The sequence below is a fragment of the Nematostella vectensis genome, chromosome 1 (assembly GCF_932526225.1).
Source record: "Nematostella vectensis chromosome 1, jaNemVect1.1, whole genome shotgun sequence".
Classification (NCBI taxonomy): domain Eukaryota; kingdom Metazoa; phylum Cnidaria; class Anthozoa; order Actiniaria; family Edwardsiidae; genus Nematostella; species Nematostella vectensis.
This window is the reverse complement of record NC_064034.1, coordinates 5,532,555-5,555,550: the sequence shown is the minus strand read 5'-3', so window position 1 is coordinate 5,555,550 and position 22,996 is coordinate 5,532,555. Positions and strand designations below refer to the sequence as shown.

Below are 22,996 nucleotides of genomic sequence, written 5' to 3'. Positions count from 1 at the left end.
TGCGATATTCCTGGTTATAATTATGTACATGAGCATCGCATGGATCGGATAGGGGGTGGAGTGGGATTATATCAAACTCCGGCCAGATTTGTGTTTTTCCAGTCAGTCTGCAGAATCTTTGTTTGTTGAAATTATTCAAAAAGACTAGAAGAATTTAATTGTGGGTGTAATTTACAGGCCACCTGATATAAACGCTCATGAATTTTGCGACGAATTAGATCAACTTCTTCAAAATATTTCTAGAAATAACAAAATCTGTGCATTGTTAGGTGATTATAATTTTGATGTGATGAAACATCATTGTCATATACCAACGGCGGAATTTCTAGACATAATGTATTCTAAAATGTTTTTTCCCTTGATTATGCGACCAACAAGAATTACTTCTCATACCGCAACTTTTCTTGACAACATCTTCATAAACGATTTGAACAGCTACTGTGATAGCGGGCTATTGTTCTCTGACATTTCTGATCACCTTCCTGTTTTTTCTATTCTTTCTGACAAGCTTGATTGTAGTGCTAAAAATACATGGATCACTTACCGTGAAAAATCTGCATCCAATATGGAGAGGTTTAGAACAGGGTTACAGCAGTGTAATTGGGTTAATATATCCCTAACAAATGATCCCTGTTATGGGATTTTCTTAGATAAATTTACATAAACGTGATTACTATGAAAGAAAGCTCAATGATTATAAATCCAATGTGAAATATACCTGGCGAATCATAAATGAAGTAATTAATAATCGCAAAAGCAAAACAAATTCATTGCCTTCCACTTTCAAGGTAGCTGATTCTGAAATCAGTGATCCAGTTAAAATTGCAAATGATTTTTGTGACTATTTTACCAGCCTGGGCCCTACTCTTTCAGCTAAAATCCCTTTTTCGACTAAGCCATTCGCTAGTTTCTTACATAATGAGGTAGTGAATTCTGTATTTTTTGAGAGCACTGATGACCAAGAAGTTATTAAAATTTGTGAAAGTCTGCGTCCAGGCACTGCTGCTGGATATGACAATATCCATATGGACGTCGTAAAAAATATTATTGACTTAATTTCGAAGCCAATAGCTAATATTATCAATTTGTCCATTTCATTGGGTGTTGTCCCTAAAGAGCTAAAAATAGCTCGTGTTATACCTCTTTTTAAATCTGGTGATCAGGCTCTCTATGTTAACTATAGGCCTGTGCTGGTCTTGCCAATTTTCTCAAAATTTCTAGAGAAAATTATGTATGATCGCCTATATAAATTCTTAATCAAATATAATTTATTGTTCGATAATCAATATGGCTTTAGAAAACACCACTCAACCGCCTTTGCACTTATTCACTTATATGATAAGCTTTCATCTGCCATAGACAATAAGGAATTTACGATGGGCGTGTTTATTGATCTTTCAAAGGCGTTTGACATGGTCAATCATGAAATATTATTAACCAAACTACAATATTATGGTGTGCGTGGAACTTCATTGAAATGGTTTGATAGCTATCTCTCAGAAAGGATGCAGTTCGTTAACTTTAATGGCGATTGTTCCTCTAGGAAGGTGGTCGAGTGTGGTGTACCACACAGCTCCGTTCTTGGACCTCTACTTTTTTGAATATATATTAATGATCTTTGTACCGTTTCGAGCGCCTTAGATCTATTACTATTTGCTGATGACACTAGCATATTTTTCTCTCATAGTTATCTTGCTGCTTTATCAGAAATAGTTAATAGTTAATGGAGAAAAAGGCAGACTGGAATATAAAAAAGTCGAATTATATGATATTTAGACCACGGCAAAAAAGGCAAATACTTGAAGTTGATGTATGTATTGGCCATCATTATCTTTCGCAGGTTGAAGAAACAGTTTTTCTAGGTGTCGTTTTAGACGAACATTTGACGTGGATTCCACATATTTCTAATGTTACCAGGAAAGTCTCCAAAGCAGTGGGCATCATGTACAAAGCAAGTTTTTGCCTTCCTAAGCGTTCTCTTATGACTTTCACTATTCTCTAATATATCCGTACTTACAATATTGTATCTGTGTTTGGGGTTCAACATACCCTCCAAATCTCAATCGTTTTTTTTTTGCTCCAGAAAAGACCTGTACGCATTATTTCAAATAAGCCATATGATGCTCATACTGAGCCAATATTAAACGTTTTGAAATGTCACTGCATTTATTTATTTCATATTGGTAAGCTAAATATTAAACATTTTGAAATTTCACTGCATTTATTTATTTCATATTGGTAAGCTAATGTTTCAATTTAAGACTAAAATACTTCCTCGATACTTTGACAATATATTTTTTCTCAATTCTCAAATTCATAATTACAATAATAGACGTGCTAAGCTATTTCACATCCCCAAATGCAGAACAAACATATGCAAATTTGCACTTAGATATCAAGGGTCTGCATTTTATAATTCCCTAGACACTGATACCCAGTCTGCAACTAGCCTTAAAACTGTCCTTCTCAACGAGTATATTGAATTTTTTCCCTTTTTTGACTTTTTGTATGTGTGTATATGTTGTTGTTTTTTATATAAAATCATTGTTCAGGTATATTAGTATGTTATCTCCTTATTTATATTTAGCCATGACTTAATATTATGTATTTTTTCTTATAAATAGGGAGGACTGTCTCGTATAAGCCTTGTGGTTTTTATGGTCCTCCTTGCCATGTATTCGTCTAATTAATTATATATTTAATGTTTTTATTGTAAATATGTGGCAAATAAAAAACTTGAACTTGAACTTGAAGGATGCTGGTTACTTGAATCATTATGGTGATTGCATTTGTACTGAGCATCTTAGGTCACGGTAAAAAGAAAGAACCACCAAAGAAAACAAGAAACTCAGCTTAACTTGAAGTCAAAATCATGTCAAATTGGCAACAGGTGATTGCCATTACTCTGCATCATTTATGATGCTATGAGAAAGTTTACACTACCATACCTGGGTACACTGGCCCTGGGAGCCGGTTCGTCCGAGAATCTTGGTCACCTAATACAAAATAATACCATTATCAAATGAAAAGTCACTTCATAGTTACCTTCCATGCTACTTAAGAGGTTTGCGTACGCCTCTATACAAAACCATCTACAATCTAGTTGATGATATTAGCATTATATATCTCAAAAAAACTAAGTTGAATCTAGTTTCTATCATTACTACAGTCGTCGTAGCTTTTTTACTTAATTCTACTGCGTCTGTTAGTTTGAGTGAAGTCTAATTTGTACAGTTAAACACAACACAAGAAACGGTAGCAAATACAAGTTTTTAACCCTCTTTAAAATCAGGGGAAGCGAGAGCTTTTATAAGGTGAGGTAGCTCGGCTTAAGTTTAACCGAATATTATCCTTGATCAGCACATTGCCGAGTGGTTTGCCCAACTACAACTACACGGCAAAAAAGCGCCTAAGATAATCAGCGTAATGTGATATTTTTGTGATCCAACCATTAGCGAATAATACGTTAGCGCTTTAAGCGATAAATGGATGCGTGATTCAGGCCAAACAAAGAAGAAATCGAAACAAACCTTTGCCAACTTAACAGGCTTGTCCATGTTCTCAAAATGGCGGAGGCGAAAGAGAACGAGACCACGTGGTCGAGCGCACTTCAAAGGGCTCGCTTGGCATCGTGGGAGTACACAGGAAACCCAGTCTTTGTTGTTGTGATTTGTAAACAAAATAAACAATTTGATTCAGTTCTCTTTAAATTTTTACTTGAAAAGTTTTTATCAGGCGATGCATTTCTTAAAGTGCTAAAAAAATTCCTCTCGAAGCAAAATATGCTAAAAATACTATGTATTTCCCCCTGATGAATGGGCATTATTTTGAAATAAAATGATCATCTCTTCACATGAGCCAAGTCCTGGCTATTCAAGATAAAAAATGCTTTGTAATATTAAATAGGCTGTCACACAAGTTTCGCTAAAGAACAAATAAGAAGAGAACAGCACACAGGAAGTGACGTCAGCTAGAGGCTGGGCCAATGTGATCATGATTGACTGTTTCATTGTCTAGACTGACGGTATCGGCCATCTGCCGTCAATTCACAAAGCGCCTGTAGAATAAAAAACATCAGAGTGTACGAATATTTAATTCGCACTTCTTCCAGACAAATTAATTCATAACAAAACAGAAATAGTTGGGTTTTTTTTAGTTTGAAAATTTATATCATGCGTGACAAATAGATGTGCGATTCTTTCGTTATTGGAAAGCGTCCACCATAAATGTAAGTGTTGCCATTTGGGGGTCTAGGGTCGAGTGCGCAGAATTCCCAGTCATCCGCGTGCGTCTACGCAAATGATGATAACATCAACTCAGTGCGATTCAGTTTCGATCAGTTCTGAGGACTTAACTGGGATGACAGCAAAAATGTTATTGACACTGATACGTCGCAAACGGGCCAAAGAAATGCAACTTGTTCCGCTCGATTACCTTACTCAAAAGAAAACTTCCTCAAGATGATTCTGCCTTGCATTTTGTTTTTGCCTCGTTGCCGCCGTTTCAAGAGGTCGGTGGAAATGCTGTTCTTTTTTGCGCAATATGTTTTGCACTAGCGAGGTCTTTCATTGACCTTGTGGGTAAAATATTTTTAAGTGATTGTACATTCCGCAGAGCTTGCTTTTGCGCTGTTCACCGAAGTATTCAGCTATATCAAGTATTCCCTTATTTTTTAGCCACTGTGTTGTCATGGGGAAGGGGTACATGGTCTTCACGACTACTATGAGTACGAAAAGCGATCGATTCTGGTGCTACGTCTAAAGACTGTCTGTTAACGTTGAAAATTAGGAACCGGAAGCGGAAATGGAAAAACGGAAGAATACTCATAACGTGCAACTCAATTCAAAGTTTTTTTTTTTTTCAAACTATTATGCTCAAGAAGAGATTAAAGGACATTAATAATACAAATTTTTTTAGGGGGGTATTGATATTTTCTAATCAAGCTGGCCAATTGGGTATTTCAAAATACCGAATTCTCGCACATCTTGTCCGATCTTCTCCATTTTTTTTTTCGTTTTTTAACTATTTATGTTTGATGTGTTAATACTGTTTTCTTTTATTCATCGGTATTATATGTCTAAGTTGTCCAAGATATGGACAGAACGTTGTATTATATACTTAATTTTTTAGTATAGGGTTTCTTTTACGAGTAACAGTTTGGGAAATGACGGACACGACTGGATCATGAGAAATGGCGGACATGACTGGAGGTTGAGAGGTGGCGAACATGACTGAGTTGAGAGGTGGCGGACATGACTGGAGGTTGAGAGGTGGCGAACATGACTGAGTTGAGAGGTGGCGGACATGAGTGGAGGTTGAGAGGTGGCGAACATGACTGGAGGTTGAGAGGTGGCGAACATGACTGAGTTGAGAGGTAGCGGACATGACTGGAGGTTGAGAGGTGGCGGACATGACTGGGTTGAGAGGTGGAGGACATGACTGGAGGTTGAGAGGTGGCGAACATGACTGAGTTGAGAGGTGGCGGACATGACTGGAGGTTGAGAGGTGGCGAACATGACTGAGTTGAGAGGTGGCGGACATGAGTGGAGGTTGAGAGGTGGCGAACATAACTGGAGGTTGAGAGGTGGCGAACATGACTGGAGGTTGAGAGGTGGCGAACATGACTGGAGGTTGAGAGGTGGCGAACATGACTGGAGGTTGAGAGGTGGCGAACATGACTGAGTTGAGAGGTGGCGGACATGACTGGAGGTTGAGAGATGGCGAACATGACTGGAGGTTGAGAGGTGGCGAACATGACTGAGTTGAGAGGTGGCGGACATGACTGGAGGTTCAGAGGTGGCGAACATGACTGGAGGTTTAGAGGTGGCGAACGTGACTGAGTTGAGAGGTAGCGGACATGACTGGAGGTTGAGAGGTGGCGGACATGACTGGAGGTTGAGAGGTGGCGAACATGACTGGGTTGAGAGGTGGAGGACATGACTGGAGGTTGAGAGATGGCGAACATGACTGGAGGTTGAGAGGTGGCGGACATGACTGGAGGTTGAGAGATGGCGAACATGACTGGAGGTTGAGAGATGGCGAACATGACTGGAGGTTGAGAGGTGGCGGACATGACTGGAGGTTGAGAGGTTGCGAACATGACTGGAGGTTGAGAGGTGGCGGACATGACTGGAGGTTGAGAGGTGGCGAACATGACTGAGTTGAGAGGTGGCGGACATGACTGGGTTGAGAGGTTGCAGACATGACTTGGTTGAGAGGTGGCGGACATGACTGGAGGTTGAGAGGTAGCGGACATGACTGGAGGTTGAGAGGTGACGGACATGACTGGGTGAGAGGTGGCGGACATGACCGGGTTGAGAGGTAGCGGACATGACTTGGTTGAGAAGTGGCCGACATGACTGGGTTGAGAGCTGGCGGGGATGACTGGAGGTTGAGGTGGCGGAGATGACTGAAGGTTGAGAGGTGAAAAACATGACTTGAGGTTGAGAGGTGGCGGACATGACTGGGTTGAGAGGTGGCGGACATGAATGGAGGTTGGGATGTGGCGGGGATGACTTTGAGGATGGGAGGTGAAGGACATGACTGAAGGTTAAGAGGTGGGCGGATTAGTACTTCTTTACTACCAACGAAGGTTTCGTCCGCACCCCTAGGACTCCCCCTACCTCCCCCCTGTGGACAAGCACCTGACTATATGTAAGAAAAACCTGTTGATAAAAACATTTCTTCTCGCAAATTATATATTATTATATTAGGTGATGTGAGGACCAGTGATAGATAATATAACATAAGTGTAAATCTAATTTTCCTGCCTACATGAAAGCTCTACAGAACCCCTCCCCCTATAAAATAACAATCAGTTCCTTTTTCTTATGGATGAAAACAAACATAGTAGTGTACCACATGGAGGATGTACGAAATTTTCCTAAAACACACAACCATTCCGATATTTCCTTCTAGCAGCGTGATGCCGCTTATTAGCCAATCAGTGACCGGTCCTTAATGATTGCCATGGTAACCATGCTGGGCCCAGCAGTGAGCGGCGCAGTGCGAGTCACTGGTCATGACGAACTCAAGTGACACATCGCTGACAGGCTGCACACAGCATGTACTCTAAAGGAAAGGCGAATACAGTGCCTTCGGATGCCCAGGCCAGGGAAAAGTAAGCCTTCAAAAGAAAAATTACACATGATGGACCCTTGATTCACATTCTACGTGGTCGAAAACCTATGTTTGTGTGGACAAATCGAACGATTTTGCGTCTTATTCGAATAGTAGTTGGGAGGACTCGCCGCCTATTTTAACTTATGTCGGCTGTTGTACCCAGTCATAACGTTTATATTGAGAATGTTTTATTCTACTCCAGGCTGGCGTTGTACGTATATGAATATCTCTTACATGTTGGAGCTCAGAAGAGTGCACAGACTTTTCTAAATGAGGTAACTCAATCGTTCCAAAGCACAAGTTTTAATCCATGGACTCGATCGACTAGTCGTTGTTTGGGTACAAAGGCTTGTGACGGTAGAGCTTGCTTCCATCAGACAAACTCTCTACTCACATGTAGATTTTTGGTTTTGTAGATAAGATGGGAGAAAAACATTACACTAGGAGAACCGCCGGGATTTCTTCACTCCTGGTGGTGGTATGTACTATTGGTGAACTAATTATGAACTATGTTTGGTGTGAGTTTTAAAACTACATTCAAGGTGCTCGTTACATTCAGTAGTAAATAGGAGCTTCAGTGTAATGCTCGTCCATACTTTTAAACTATATCATAAATCAATCCACAGTACTCAGACAAAAACCAGGATTTGTAATTTAACATGTTTTAGTATTAGGTATGATCTGTTTTTAAGATTTTCCCGCCCAAAAGAACGCTGTTTCATCTTATAAAAGGTAGTGTTTTCTTGTCTTTGAAGTGTATTCTGGGATCTTTACTGTGCCGCGCCGGAGAGAAGGGACAGTTGTGATCACTCCAGCGAGGCCAAAGCCTTCCACGACTATGTGAGTTCATGTTTGGACTTTTATATTGCTAGTTCCTATTGCAGTTTCCGTGTTCTAATCTAGAAATGCAAGATGGGTGCCTTTGGCAGCGCATAAAGTTGTCACGCTAGCAGGCATTGTTAGTGATCGACCTCTATGCGTTGAATTTATTCTAAATTCTTCCCCCGCACAAAACTCTTCCAGTGCATAAATTATTTCATATACTAGATTCATTCCTAGCCCCTTAGATCGCTTTGATTACCCTGTTTCCTGTACTTTCACATGGTTTACTGATGCGAGAATGAAAGACAGTGTAATTTATTATCACTGGGTACGCGTATATACCTTATGCAGCGAATACTCCACGCATACGATTCGAGGTCGGAAATTTGAAATAGTAATATCTCAAATTTCAAGGCCAATCAAACCATCGGTGGAGTTGTGCTCTCTCGTGCGTTCAGATCTTTAAAATGCGTTTTGAAGAAAATCAAAGAACTAGACGGGGTATTGTTCGATACTAGCTTGTTTCTGCCGAGTCGATGCGTTTGAGTTTATTTTGACGGTATATCGCTTCTAAGACCTCCATCCCCGATTACTGGATCGCGATGTGTGTTTATGGCGCTAGCCAAGTTTTACATGGTCGCTTTTGAGTATTAGGGCTGGCGAATTACTCCAGTCCTCTTTGTCGTTAGCTGGTGATATTTATGAATGAGATACGATGGTTGTTGGTAGTCATTGTGGTTGAACCACCAGTTGAGCGACATGTTGTTTGGGGGGACTTTTACCCTAGAAAGAATAGTTGTAGTGAGCTATGATCAATTGGTTGTTTATCATAACTGAACGGATCGGGAGCAACAATAAATGATCGTTTACAAACTGGTAACTTATTCGCGTAGCGTCCTCGACTTCATTTGAACCGCGTCGTGAATACATTAAATCACAGAGTTAAGTTACACAAGCTTGGATAAGGGAAATTATTTTGGGTCTGCTCGTCCGCATGCTTACATATGCTGGTGTAATTGCACGCTCGAGATAAATCGAGTACAGTCGTGACCTTGTAAAGGATCGTTGTAGCAAAAATCCCATGGAATAAGAGCAATATTCTAAAGGGATTTTGTACGAGTAGCAAGTTCTTTGTTCGTTTGAATATCATCTAGTAATATGCCGGGATTTTGGTCCATTTACATATCTTCAGAAAGTCTGGAATCAAGTTTTGGTTGTCACATGACGTTTACGGTCCACGCAAAAGATTTTTGCAGTTTTACACGTTGAATTATAGTCACAAAATATGACTTCTTCCACACAGGAAATACATTTAAAAAAATTCAGGAAGCCAACCAAAGTCATCGTGGAACACCTGATCAACATTGAAATGGGTTCTCAAACTTTAAAGATCAGTCGAAATGGTACGAGTTAGCGTTTTATTCCGATCACAACGAATTTTTTACTTTATTGCAATGAAACGCAGACGTCTCTGTTAAAAGTCTGGTTTGTCTTGTATTCAAGGCGATTCCCGCTTGTCAGATCGGAAATTTGCATTGGTCAAAATCTGGGTTTGTTTCTTGTGCTAAAATGCAAATTAACGTCTGCAGGTGTTGAATTTCTTAGCTCGAGCATCTTGGGAAGCCTGTCAAAAGATGTCCTTTGTTTCTCAACCTATAAGAAACCAGGGTCGATGTTTCAGAGTTGTTTTTCTAGTCAGACAAAGAAAAAGCTTCCTTAAATATTTAGCATTTATCTTTGATTCGATCATTCCTTACTGTCTAGTGTAGGACATTTCTGTTTTTCTCTTTGCCCCAAGTTGTGCTATCAAACTGTACTTGAACTAAAACAGTGGGACAGTTGATTATTTTGAAATAATGACGAGTAAATAAAAACATGTTAGCCCACATAAGACATTTTGCTTTATACATTTAATTTTTTTCTGAACTGTTAAGCTAAATGGTTCAATGTCAATTTTATTAAATGTAAGACCAGACTAAATGTGGATGACCTTTAGACAAATTTAATGAGCCTTTAAATCTGTAGTGATCCCTATGCATTTCAGCTAGTGTTTATGGCTTTGCCTTATAATAATTTCTGTAAAACAATCTTGGAATTCAGCTAGTGCCATTTGGAGTATTTTTCAGTGTTCCGATGTGCTCTTTTAGTCTGTCTCGTTCTCATGAATTTGTGAATAAGTAATGAAGCTTTGAAAAGTACAAACTTCCACAACCCATAAAGAGTTGCTTATGCCTTACTTTGTGAGTAAAATTTCCTCTGCTTTCTACAAAAAATGGAGACCCTTTTCGAACCTTAAAAAATTGAACTTGTATGAACTTCTGAATAATAATTGAATTTCTGACAGTTGTGTTTGTTTGAATATTCAGTGCTAAAAATAGAACCTTGTAGAGCCTGAACACCTGCAGGTTACAATATTTTCTTTAAAGACTTAACTTTTTCAGCCATTACTTTTAGGTTTAAAGTAAGATGTGATTTTTTTGTATTATTCCATTTATTATTAAATGAATTGGGAAATTTCTGAGGAGAACATATTATAAAAACACTGTATCTTGAAATGTTGAAATTTTTCAATCAGTCATTTCTTACTCGGTAAATTTCATAGAAACTTTTTCTATGTGGTTACTGTCACTTAATGCCACAGCTGCTGGTATTACAGGACTCAAAGTTTGTCATTTTCTCAAGGTGCATGCGTTGGGTTAAAATTTTAGTCTCAGAACCTCAGGTTGGCTGTAAAGTAGTTGATCTAAACACCTTTGACAGGCAAGCTCAGGTGCTTAATATTCTTGAGCAAGTGTTTCCACAAGTGTAACCCATTTGCAGATGTTTGCTGGTCATAAAGTTTATGGCAAATTTATTTTTTTGTCACATTTTGAAAAATCCAATGCGCCCTGTACAGAGGCTCTGTACTTATCTTTGTTCCTTATCTTAGTGCTTTTGCATCACAACTTCAAAAATGTTATCTCAAATCAGCCAGTCAAAACATCAATAGTTTTTACCCTGCCAAACAAAAGGAGACAAGAGAACCTTTTCTTATTTGATCAAGCTTTTCATAGAGGCATCTTTCTCATCTTTTACAATAAGTCAAACTTTCTCTCCTGTAACCTTTTGTGTATTATATCACCTAGAAAACTATTTTTGATGCTATATTTTAACAAAAAACTTGGTAGAGAATATAATTACATTGTCTTGTAATCACTTTAGTCCCTACCAGCTCACCATATAGAAAAAAATTACTTATCTATAAGTACGGAAGAGAAAGAAAGGTCAGTGATCTTATCAACTATGTTGAGGAGTTTTTGTAAGTAAATTTAGCTTTTTTATTAGTTATGTGTGCACAATTCTAGAACATGGCTCTTTTTAAGAGGGTAAAAAAGTTTTCTGTCTCTTTTTAATGCTTGTTACATTTTCCTTAAATTTGGCAGTGGTTAAATTGATATCTAAGTACCAAAAAATGTGGGCCTTGAAATCTTTAAAAAAAAACAAGTTAGTTAGTAGGTGTTTGTCTTTTAACATGGAGCAATTTTTATTGAATAGGTTATTCCAAACCTTCAGCAAGGAGCAGTCCCATCACCTGGGTTCGCCCAGATGTCAAATGATGGTGGCGCAGGCGCCGCAGGGATGCAGGGTGGCATGCCTGGATATTTCCAGGTAAGATGTCAGCTTTAATTAGTAAAGGCATTTCACAAATTGAATTATGACAGATGGTCCTACGGTGTAAGAACTAGGAGGTAAGGGATGGACCATTTGATATTTGATAGGGGTTGTGGCTGATTTGTTGTTTGCTGAATTTTTTTCCCAGGCAGATTACTGCTTGATTTTTTTAAGGGCCTTATGAGCCTTGCTCGGTTTTGGGGGTGGTGGGGTCAGCCACTCCTCCAGTCAAATATCAAATAGTCCATGCCTAAGGCCTCCCACAAGGCAAAGGGTATACTGGTTAAGTGGCAAAAGGTTGCGCTAAGCACAAAATGCTTGTTCTGATTGCATATGGTTTCTTATATCTTTGTTTTACAAAGCTGATACAGATAATAGATACAGCAAATACCTTTACTTTTACCAGACATATGAATATGCAGTGATTCTGTGTTTCGATTTCAGTCTTCACAAGCGTCACCGCACCCTCCACCCCCCTCCCATCAAGGACCTCCGTACATGCAGAACCAAACACCACCCGGTTACATGACAAACCAGGTAACACTCCCATAGGCAGAATTTCAAACCTTTTGACTGCTCCTTACTCAAGCTCTGTTTAAATATTTTAGTTAGACCATTTCCACCATGTTGTGTACTCTGGCACCATTTTCTATAGCTTTGTCTGTGAACTCCGCTTTGTACTCCATTTTAGATCAACTGTGGCCCGCCAGTCTGTGGCATTTTGGATGTGCATGCAACGTCATGAAAACGTTCTTTTCCTTTCCTCCCATAAAAAAAAATAAAAATTAGCTCACTGAAGTGACAGTAATATATAAATTATCTAATGCTATGATAATTTGGAATTGCAGCCACCATATATGTCTAGATATCCAACTGGTCGAGCTCCTAATGTCAGAATGCCTGGCCAGGTAGGTTATAATATCTTTTCACCTCATTACATTTTTGCACCTACACCAACTGTGTTTGATGGAGTAAACTCCTGATCTTTGCACCATACTTTCCCTCCTCTAACTCTGGCCTAAGCAGGAATCAATCATCACAACATTTTGTTAATGTTGGTTTACCTTTTTCAAATTAATCCACTCAACTAGCATGAAATATAATTAGAGAAATCCTTGTTTTAAAATAATAGGAGCTAAAACTAAACTAAAGAAAGGGGTCAATTTTCCTCTAATTATGTTGTCTGTTATTTAAAGTTTAAAACTAATTTAATTTAAAAATAGGGACATGGTCCCATGGCATTGAGCCTTTGAAAGATAGATGGCCTATGTACTGGCCCCTTACCAGCTTCTGGCTCTTTTCTAAGTTTATTTCTCAATCTTAACAGAATTTAAAGTTTTTCTACTTTGTGACCATTATTGCTTAATTAGATTAATCTAGTGTAGAAACACATAACAAAACAAATTCACACATACTGAATGAAGCCAATGAATCTATATGTATTTGAACATTATAACATGAGTACAAACAACCATGAATTGAATAATTTAAATCACAAATAGCGGGTGTAGCCAATGTGCAGCTCCAGAAAACATCCATACCCACCCCCCATGAAAAGATTGGTATTCAAATTTTATTTAAACTCTTTAGTTGAGCTCCCTGTGACTGCTTCGTGCAAGATTTAGAGTTCAAAACTTTGATTGGAATCCCTCTGTTAAATGCGAGCTCGTTGTTGGAAACGACAATGCGGCCATTACACACAACTTCAAAAGAAAAACGTGTTGGTTCTGGACGCTTGAAGATGCAGCTTAAAGTTTATAAGAATGATACAATATTAGGATATGAAACAATATTTGGAATGGAAATACGAGCAAGCCTTTTCTCTGCCGTTTTTTTAAAGTGAAGAGCTAATAACATTTATGTCAAAGGCGAGAGCTTGTTCGTAACCGTAACACAAGTCAAAATTACAGCCTAGAGCAAAATCAACCCCCTGGAAATGGTAAAATGCACTATACCCCACACCCCTGTAATTTTCTGGGGCTGTGACCCCCCCACCTGCCAGATTTTCCAATTCCCGCCGTAGGGGGGGATGGATGTTTTCTGGAATTGCACAATAAACCTTAACTTTCATAAACATAACTTGAGTATCAATAACCCTGAATAATTTTTTCTCAACTCTTCCTAAGACATTTTAATTTGCGGCCTAATAAGAGTTTCTTTCTTTCATTTCTTCCTCTTGTGACATCTGCACTCTACCTCTCCTCTGCACTTTGGTCCTTCAGTTGGTCTGGTCTGGGGCAGACAACAAAAGCCTAGCAACTAATGGTGATGGTATGTCCCTACAGCCCGGTGTGACAGGTGTACCAGGGGCGCAGCCCCTCCTTCCTAGCACGATGGACCCAACTCGACAACAGAGTCCTTATCAAGGTTTGCAATTCTTTGTCCCAGACATGCTTGAGACTTCAATTTTCCAATCTGAAATTGAAAACTCCAACCTTGTGGACACAATGCCCATTTTGTCACTGAGCAAGTGTCCTCTTAAGTGTGAGCACAACAATAAAAGTAACATTTCTTTTTTCTCAGGCCAACCGATGCAGGGTCCTATGTCAAGAATGAACCACCCAAGGGGTCCTTTACAACCGGTAAGCATGCGATGCTGGAATATTTAACATAAAGATGTTGATATTGAGTAATTTAAGGTCATGCAGATAAACACACATTAAAGACTGATTCAATACCTTTCTATCACAAATTTGATTAATAGACTTGTCAGAATAGTTCATTTCTTTATCATTCCTACAATTAGGTATAGATTATCAACTCACCATTTTTGTAATTGTTTTTAGAATTATGGCGGAATGCGACCTCCTCCCAACAATGCAGTTGCACCTGGTGTCAACATGCCAATGTGAGTACAAATGTTAGCCAGATTATCTATGATTATTCTAGACCAGCTGACTAACAAATGTATCCTAATTCAGGGGAAATCGACCATGGAATCCAACAACTTCGGTAAGTATTCATGATGTTGCTACTGTACTGTTCTCATGGCATAATTTTAGTATGGCTTTTCTCATCTGATATGATTGTGATTGAGAATCAAAGAATTAAAACGCTTCATCTGTAAGCATCCTTATTAACAGGTCTTCCATATAGTCTAGAAGGAAGAACCGGAAAAAATCATGTAGTAGCACATCTCCTATACATTTGGTTTAGGTGCATAGAATGATAGAACAATGTCTTGGGATCATTTTGGGACCTGTTGTCGTAAGGTACTGTTGGGCCATCATGACGCAATGGGACCATTTTTGGTACCATGCCTAGGACCCCCAAAATAAAGGGCCACAATAAGAGAATCACAGAAACTCGTTATTTCTCTCTGGAAAATAATGGGTTTTATACTTTGTAAACATACTGATTTAGTAACTTTTATCTTATCAAAACGTTAAACATCACTTTCCTGTTGCCATGGCAATGGCTGTCATGCAAATCTGTCCTTTATAGCTAGAAACTGAGATAATATTCAAAAAGGTCAAGTGGAAACTAAAGTGCAAGTCATAAACCATTCAGTTGTGAAAAGAAATCTTTACATGCAGCTGAAAGCAGGAAGCTGACCAACTTCTACAAGCCAAGTGGGCTCAATCGATTTAAGAGGCTACACTTTGGGGTCAACAGCGCAGCCGAAATCTTCAATAAGGAAGTTCGAAAGGTGGGAAAAGGTGGTAGCCCAACAACCGAATGCCATAAGTATTTTTGTGACATCCTGATAATTGGAACAAGCCAAGAAGAACACGATCGAGCCCTGAGACATGTCTTGAAGCTGTGGAAAGACAACAATCTAACGCTCAGCCTAAAGAAGAGTAGATTTAATTTGACAGAGGTTACGTTCTTCGGCAAGGTGTTCACGAGCGATGATATCTCCCCAGACCTGAAATAGGTAGCAGTGCTCAAGGCGGCCGGACACCCAGAGTCGGTTGCAGAAGTACGTTCGTTCCTATTCTTTGCCGGAGCAAACGCCGACTTCATGGAAGGATTTGCCCGGGTGACTGCGCCACTCCGGGCACTACTAAAGAAAGATGCTGAGTTCCAGTGGACAGCAGAGTGCAAATATTCCTTCGAGCATGTAAGGGCCCTACTTGTGATGGCATACTTCAACCCATCGAGGAAGATACGGCTAAAGACAGATGCCGGACGAAACGGAATCGCAGTCCCCCTGAAGCAATATGACCCCAGCACTAGAAGATGGAGGCCGGTGACCTACCAACAATGAGACAAGGTAGCAAAGGCAGTTGAGTGGGGGTCCCTAACCAACCATACATACTTGTATGGTTTAAAATACTGGGCGCTGCCTACGACCCTGGCATTTGTCAGAGGACTAGTAGTAAGAGGGGCTAGAATAGTCGTGCCCAGGTTCCTCCGAGAGAAAATGTTTCGGAGTACTTACGCACTCGAGACTATGGTTCCCACGCATAGACAGAATGGTAGAAGAGCACATCCAGCATGACCACCCGTGCCAGGTGGTCACAGTGTTACAAGAGAGATCGAGCCGCTCCGTATGTCTTGCATACCCTCGGAGGCCTGGCAAGAGGTGGCAATAACCTTTTGGGGTCCTATACATACGGGTGAATACATGCTGGTGGTGGTGTGTAAGCAGTCAAGGTGGAGAGAGAGTTTGTAACAGGCACAAGCGACAGAGCAGTAGTCCCGAAGCTGGACAGAATGTTTGCATCACTGGGGATCCTGGCTACGGGTGGGAGCGACAATGGACCGCCGTTCAACGGAGGAGAGTTCAGGGACTTAAGCACATACCAAGGCTTCACATACCAGACCAACACGCCACCTAACCCACAGGCTAACGGCGAGGCGGAACAGTTCATGAGAATAGTGAAGACGCTTTAACAAATCTCCTGACTTACCGAAGCAACTTCAAACAGGAAGTGTACCGTTTTCTGCGGGCCTACAGAGCAACGCCCCACTGCACCACCAAGGTGGCACCTGCGGATATCATGTTTCCGAACAAGACTGCCGATTCTGAGAATAGACTTTGAAGAGCTCTATCAGAAAGACCTATTAGAAAAGATAAGGATGAAGAAGCATGCAGACAAGAAGCGACAGGTGAAGACATAGGATATAAAAGTAGAAGACTCGGTCCTGGCCTTCCGAGAGGCGAAGAACATGGGAACGCAGGCCTATGAGAGACAGCCGCTACTTGTTCAGTTCAGAAGGGGTTAGCATGTTGTGGCAAAGAGAGAAGACGGCAGTAGTGTTACACAGACAGTGCCATATAGGCCAGAAGAAGATGCCACTCAGTGGTCTGTGGAAAGGAAAACAATGAAATGGGAAATGAATCTAAAAACATCAATGATCGCTTACGCGGAGTTGACCGCCTAAGTGCCAGATAGCGTGAAAGCACCTACGGACAACACCCAAGGCCCTTGGCCGATTGAAGCCTCGAGCCCAGTCAGGAAAGAGTTGAGGAGGAGCTTCAGACAACGTAAAGACCCGGAAATCTTTTTGAAGGAGATTTTTTAAGAGATAAGTCTTATTTTTACCTCAATACATATGTCATTGAACTTTGGGATTGTGTATATAAGATGACTGCCTGTTAATCAGGTGGAACGGTTTCCATGGCAACCTTTCTTATCTGCAATTTCATTCTAATTCATTTATCCCAGTTGCATATTAAAATGAAGAGTTGTATGCTTGAAGATTACTGAAATTTTGGCCAACAGTGTGATTTCCATTATATGGCGTTTTTTAATCCCTGCCTAAGCTAAATGGGTGAAAGGTTAAAATGGTCTTTAAGACCACACTACTATCAAACTTTATACGCCTGTTGATAATAGAACATGCACAATTTATAATGTTAACCTTCTCCGCTTCATTGTGGAACAAGAACTTATTTAATTATGCGTAGTTATAGTACTCAATACTTTTAATACTCATAGTACAAAAAAGGTTAATAACATATACAACGGTTGCCATGGCAACAGGAAAGTGATGTTTAACGTTTTGATAAGATGAAAGTAACTAAATCAGTATGTTTACAAAGTATTAAGCCCATATCATCATTTTCCAGAGGGAAATAACGAGTTTCTGTGATTCTCTTATTGTGGCCCTTTATTTTGGGGGTTCTAGGCATGGTACAAAAAATGGTCCTATTGCATCATGATGGCCCACCAGTACCTTGCAACAACAGGTCCCAAAATGACCCCAAGACATTGCTCTATCATTCTATGCACCTAAACCAAATGTGTAGGAGATGTGCAGCGAAATGAATTTTCTGGGCCCTTCTGTCAAAATAGCTCCCAGTCTAATATGCATTATAAGTCTGCTCACCACAGCGAGCCTCAATACATGAGGTGTTCCTTTCTCTTTGGTTCAATCTTACATCCTTGGTATCATACCATCTGTATACTCACTGTCTTTATCTTTGTAGGTATCAGGCCCTCCAGGGACACCCATAATGCCTAGTCCTCAAGGTGGGTAAAGCTTTACTTGATGCTTTAACAGGATACTCTGCCATGAGTACATGCTATGTGGTGCTTCCATAGGGTAGATGTGGTCAGATTAGATCACTAGTTTGACCCTAATGATCATGTTTGACCTTTGTATACTAGGTAGTAAGTCTATGTTGTGACTGAATTGTAAATCCTATGGTTGTGACTGACTTGTAAATCTCATATATGTGACTGTGAGTCATACTGTATTGTTGTGTCTGACTTGGGAATCTCATTGTAAATCCCATAGCTTGTGAATCCCTATGTCTGATTGTGAATCTCACTAATACTGTTACTTTGACTTGTCTAGATACAGCAAGTTCGGGTAGTGAGTCTATGTACGCAATGATGAAATCTGTGCCGGGTGGCAACATGCCAGGGGTGAGTATGATAAACTCATCTTGAACTGGGATGCTACTTCCACACCTTGTGTGGATCGTGGTCAAGAGTTGTGTCATACACTCATTTGAGTTGTGTTGTGTGATGATTGCATACTTGTTTAAGTACCATTGTGTGACATCTATCTTGACATGCTTGTTTGAGTTGTATTGTGTGTTGATTACATGATTGCTTGAGTAATATAATGTGACACAGGTAATTACATGATTGCTTGAGTAGTGTTGTTTGACACTGGTGCTTGCATGATTGCTTGATAGTGTTGTGTGAAACTGGTGATTACATGATTGCTTGAATAGTAGTGTTAAAAGTGACATTGGTTGTGATGTGCTTGTTTGAGTAGTGTTTTGCGATAACGATGGTGATGTACTTGTTTGAGTAGTGTTGTGTGACACTGGTTGTGATGTACTTGTTTGAGTAGTGTTGTGTGACACTGGTTGTGATGTACTTGTTTGAGTAGTGTTGTGTGACACTGGTTTTGATGTACTTGTTTGAGTAGTGTTGTGTGACACTGGTTGTGATGTACTTGTTTGAGTAGTGTTGTGTGACACTGATTGTGATGTACTTGTTTGAGTAGTGTTGTGTGACACTGGTTGTGATGTACTTGTTTGAGTAGTGTTGTGTGACACTGGTTGTGATGTACTTGTTTGAGTAGTGTTGTGTGACACTGGTGGTGATGTACTTGTTTAAGTAGTGTTGTGTGACACTGATTGTGATGTACTTGTTTGAGTAGTGTTGTTTGACACTGGTTGTGATGTACTTGTTTGAGTAGTGTTGTGTGACACTGGTTGTGATGTACTTGTTTGAGTAGTGTTGTGTGACACTGGTTGTGATGTACTTGTTTGAGTAGTGTTGTGTGACACTGATTGTGATGTACTTGTTTGAGTAGTGTTGTGTGACACTGGTTGTGATGTACTTGTTTGAGTAGTGTTGTGTGACACTGGTTGTGATGTACTTGTTTGAGTAGTGTTGTGTGACACTGGTGGTGATGTACTTGTTTAAGTAGTGTTGTGTGACACTGATTGTGATGTACTTGTTTGAGTAGTGTTGTTTGACACTGGTTGTGATGTACTTGTTTGAGTAGTGTTGTGTGACACTGGTTGTGATGTACTTGTTTGAGTAGTGTTGTGTGACACTGGTTGTGATGTACTTGTTTGAGTAGTGTTGTGTGACACTGGTTGTGATGTACTTGTTTAAGTAGTGTTGTGTGACACTGATTGTGATGTGCTTTTTTGAGTTGGTTTGTGTGACACATGGTAACGTGTGACTTGTTTGAGTAGTGTTGTGTGACAGTGAGGGCTCTTGTTTGATGATGTTATGCTATTTGGTCACTGATTTCACGATGTTGTTAAACGCTGAGTGCTATCATTTTAAAAGTACTTTTAACATGTCGCCGTTGTGTGACACGTTTTGTGACATCGCTTTTCTTTGTACCTAGTACGGCATGAGTGGAGGGGAACCACCGATGTCCATGGGTGGACAAGATGCGTCCCTTGTTATGAACGGTAAGTCCTAACCGTTTCTTCATCTGTCTTGTATGATCACTCTGCCATCCTGTGTTTTACCGGAGATGAGACAGTTTCTTATTATTGCTCCTGTAGATACAAACCCTGGTGACTTAGACGGTTTATCGAAGGTGAGTCAAATGGCCAGCCCCTCTTCCTGTTTAGGCCATAGAACGCTTTCGTTTTTGTTTATGGTGTTGCTTTGATGTAATGCAATTAAATAATCTTGCAGTCATATCTTTCGTCTCAGGATAATTCAAATGACCATAATCCCGGTACACCTAGAGAAGATGGCTCGGAATTCGGTGGCTTATTGCCCTTTTCACAAGATAACGTAAGTGATCAAAAAAATGTCCGTGTTTACTTGAAGCATGTTTGGGTTTTTCGAGTGCTGGACCATTTCGTGTTCGTACTCGCGTGTTGTGACTAGTTGTTATGATATTTGGGGTAAATGAGGCTAGTGAATCTTTTTGTCACATTCCATTCCATTCCACGAAGTGAATTTTAGAGTCTCTTTTACCCGCCATTTTGTTATCCAGCAAATTTCAGCGTGTGTGGAAGCGTCCATTTTCATCTAGTATGGAAAGTATGAAACTTTGTTTTTAGGTTATTATTTCAAATTGAATCACATAATTTCTCCTCCAATTTTGAATGAAAACAAAACCGTTGTGACTGACAAGGATTCTCCGCTTTTCATGTTCCAGACGTAAAAAGGAATGTGAATCCACTATATTGTCAATCCCATATAACACGTTGTAGCTTACTACAGTGTGACTCTTTACTTTTCAATTGTACCTGGTGTTTGCCTCCTCAAATTAAATGCAGCCCATTAGATCGTGGCCTCTCATTTCTAAACGCATCATACACAACAGCTCACCACCATTTAATGGGAATTACATCGGTACGGGTTTGCAACGGGAGGGATGCGCAACCAGATCTTCATAAAAGGCCGCTTATTTGGCGACAGAAAGGGGTGCTTGTACCCCTAGCTACGTTTGCATATCCAGGTTGTACATCTATTTCTTACCCCATATCACGCCCTTCCATCGACACCATACATCGATCATAGGTCACGTGACGGAATAACCACTGAAGCGCCGCGCACGTCAGTAATGATTTGTTGTTCATTTGCAGACGTTTCCAAGCTAAAGTGAACCATGCCCGGCACCTAAAAGTGAGTTACTTTTAGGAGGCATGCGTGTGTTGGAAGCCCCTTACTTCCCTTATTACTCTAACCCTGTCGAGTCTCGTTTCTGCCTCCGGTGTATGCCCTTGTACGGTGTGCTTTCCAACACATGCATGACACAATGTTTGCTAACCGTGTCACGTGATGTGTGCAGTGGTTATTAAGCCATGTGACTTATGGTTTACCTGTGTTACCGGTGCTCTTGTTGTTGTCACATGCATGACACAATGTTTGCTAACCGTGTCACGTGATGTGTGCAGTGGTTATTAAGCCATGTGACTTATGGTTTACCTGTGTTACCGGTGTTCTTGTTGTTGGCAAAGTTTGCAGTCCAATAAGTCTTTCAGAAACAGTGTTGTGTCATTTGGGTCGACCTCCTTGTGTTTAGATGGTCTTGCAAGAAACTTGTGCCCATTCCCCTTAGCTCACCCTTCCCACAATACTACGCGTGCCTATTAAACCTTTTTGCGATCCTTGAGAGGTGGAACTTTCTAGAAGTTAATAAACGACTCGCTCACTGCTTGTCTGCCTTGTATTTTAGACTCACTGTGACTCTGCTGCGATCCTTAAGATCAAAGAGACAATGCAGGAAGAGGCGAAGCGCTTCGAGCACGGTGACAGCAGATCAACAGACCAAGAAAACGACTTCTTTATACAATAGCACAACATAGTGAACTGTCATACTATATACATATTATATATACATATATATTATACATATACATCGCCATAGAGAGAAAACAAGAGACATTACACACCTGTTCGATATTGACGCGACAAACTTGCGCTCTTTCTGTTCAGAGAAGGGAGGGTGGGTATTTATTTTGTCGCGTTTTACCTCAAGCTATAGAATGCTATTTAAAATGTTTTTAGACAGCTGTGGCTTCGAAACATCCGGGAACTGCGACTTACTCGATTGTTCTCGTTTTATACTGAGCATGCGCAGTTTGTTGTGTGGATCGTGAATGGCTCGCCGCGGGAGGGGGGAGGGCTTGGGATTCTTTTGTCAACTAACAATAGCTACATTGATATACCAAAAATACACTTTTATGGTGTTCGAAGTATCAAGAAATTCACGTCAAGATAAAGATTTTGAAACCGTAGATGTAAGCTGATTATTTTAGTAGACGAAATATTTCAGGGTTTTTGGAATATTGTCAATTACAAGCGAAAGAAAAAAAATAAAAGTGTAAAAATGGCCGTCAAATGTCACACACGTGACAGACATGCGCATGTTCTAGACAGAAACTGCATATAACGATTCTTAGTTCTCATTACCAATGAAAATGCCACAAAGATCCAATGTTTTGAAGATTTCATACTGAGTGATTTTCCTTTCAAATGAACTGCCGTGTTGGTCCAAATTCATACGTCACTATCTAACTCTATACATTTAAAATCCCGTAAACCAGGCCGCGGCATGGTACTCTCATGGGTTCTACTATGCGCGCGCACTCAGTGTCTTGCAAGTCATTGCACCGCTGACTTCTGTGATCCTTACGCTGAGCTTAGTTGTTTTACCTGGGTGCGAAACAACTCTATCAGCGCTAGCAAAAGTAAAAGGCGCTTAACTAAGGTTCGTCGTACGCGGCATTTTGTTATATAAAAGAAAAGCCTCAAAAATTGCGCAGAGGCTCCTTGGTGAGATCTGCTGAGAAGGCGCTTATTTTGGGATGTAGATTAGAACCTGATTACATCGATTGATTTTCAAATAATTGCAGAAAGCTATGATTCCATATGTTGTATATAAATAAAGTTGCCGGTGGGTTCCGGTAAATCTCCATATTGCTGTCCTATCAGACGATCAAATAGACGTCGAGTTTGTGCTAACTGCTTGTAATCATATTCTCATTAAATGAACCTCCTTGGCAGTA

At 40.1% G+C, this 22,996-nt stretch overlaps 1 protein-coding gene and 2 long non-coding RNA genes across 9 annotated transcripts in view; 2 read left to right on the top strand and 1 right to left on the bottom strand.

Annotated features, from left to right (window-relative positions):
• Positions 1–13,534, bottom strand: part of LOC5498189 — a 15,738-nt gene extending 2,204 nt beyond the window's left edge. Inside the window, exons 1-2 of the long non-coding RNA XR_007308227.1 lie at positions 13,523–13,534; positions 2,949–2,996 (exon numbers count right to left, since the gene is read on the bottom strand). This is a non-coding gene — a long non-coding RNA (uncharacterized LOC5498189). The remainder of the gene's footprint in view (positions 1–2,948; positions 2,997–13,522) is intronic.
• On the top strand, positions 4,241–5,087 carry LOC125563212. Its single transcript, XR_007308229.1, has 2 exons — positions 4,241–4,510; positions 4,677–5,087. It is a non-coding gene; the product is annotated as an uncharacterized LOC125563212 (long non-coding RNA).
• On the top strand, positions 6,967–22,996 carry LOC5510671 (single-stranded DNA-binding protein 3). 7 transcript variants are annotated; one of them, XM_032379865.2, is made up of 18 exons: positions 6,967–7,120; positions 7,325–7,397; positions 7,539–7,600; positions 7,878–7,962; positions 11,479–11,592; positions 12,040–12,132; positions 12,444–12,503; positions 13,881–13,962; positions 14,119–14,177; positions 14,382–14,443; positions 14,517–14,547; positions 17,975–18,017; positions 18,346–18,416; positions 19,870–19,936; positions 20,033–20,067; positions 20,187–20,270; positions 21,071–21,110; positions 21,664–21,877. In XM_032379865.2, exons 1-17 carry the CDS (start codon positions 7,065–7,067, stop codon positions 21,083–21,085), a joined length of 1,092 nt encoding a protein of 363 aa, XP_032235756.1. In that variant the 5' UTR covers positions 6,967–7,064; the 3' UTR covers positions 21,086–21,110; positions 21,664–21,877. The 7 variants fall into 7 exon arrangements, with proteins under 7 accessions (XP_032235756.1, XP_032235755.1, XP_032235754.1 ...); XM_032379864.2 differs by having other exon boundaries at positions 13,818–13,962; XM_032379863.2 differs by having other exon boundaries at positions 13,818–13,962; positions 20,169–20,270.

What these genes read in the sequence shown, in the direction of transcription:
- LOC5510671 (XM_001631041.3), top strand. Translation starts at nt 7,065, where the DNA reads ATGTACTCTAAAGGAAAGGCGAATACAGTGCCTTCGGATGCCCAGGCC. An exon ending in ACAACAGAGTCCTTATCAAG is followed by an intron (nt 13,963 to 14,118) that starts GTTTGCAATTCT and finishes CTTTTTTCTCAG; the next exon opens with GCCAACCGATGCAGGGTCCT. An exon ending in TGCGTCCCTTGTTATGAACG is followed by an intron (nt 19,937 to 20,032) that starts GTAAGTCCTAAC and finishes TTGCTCCTGTAG; the next exon opens with ATACAAACCCTGGTGACTTA.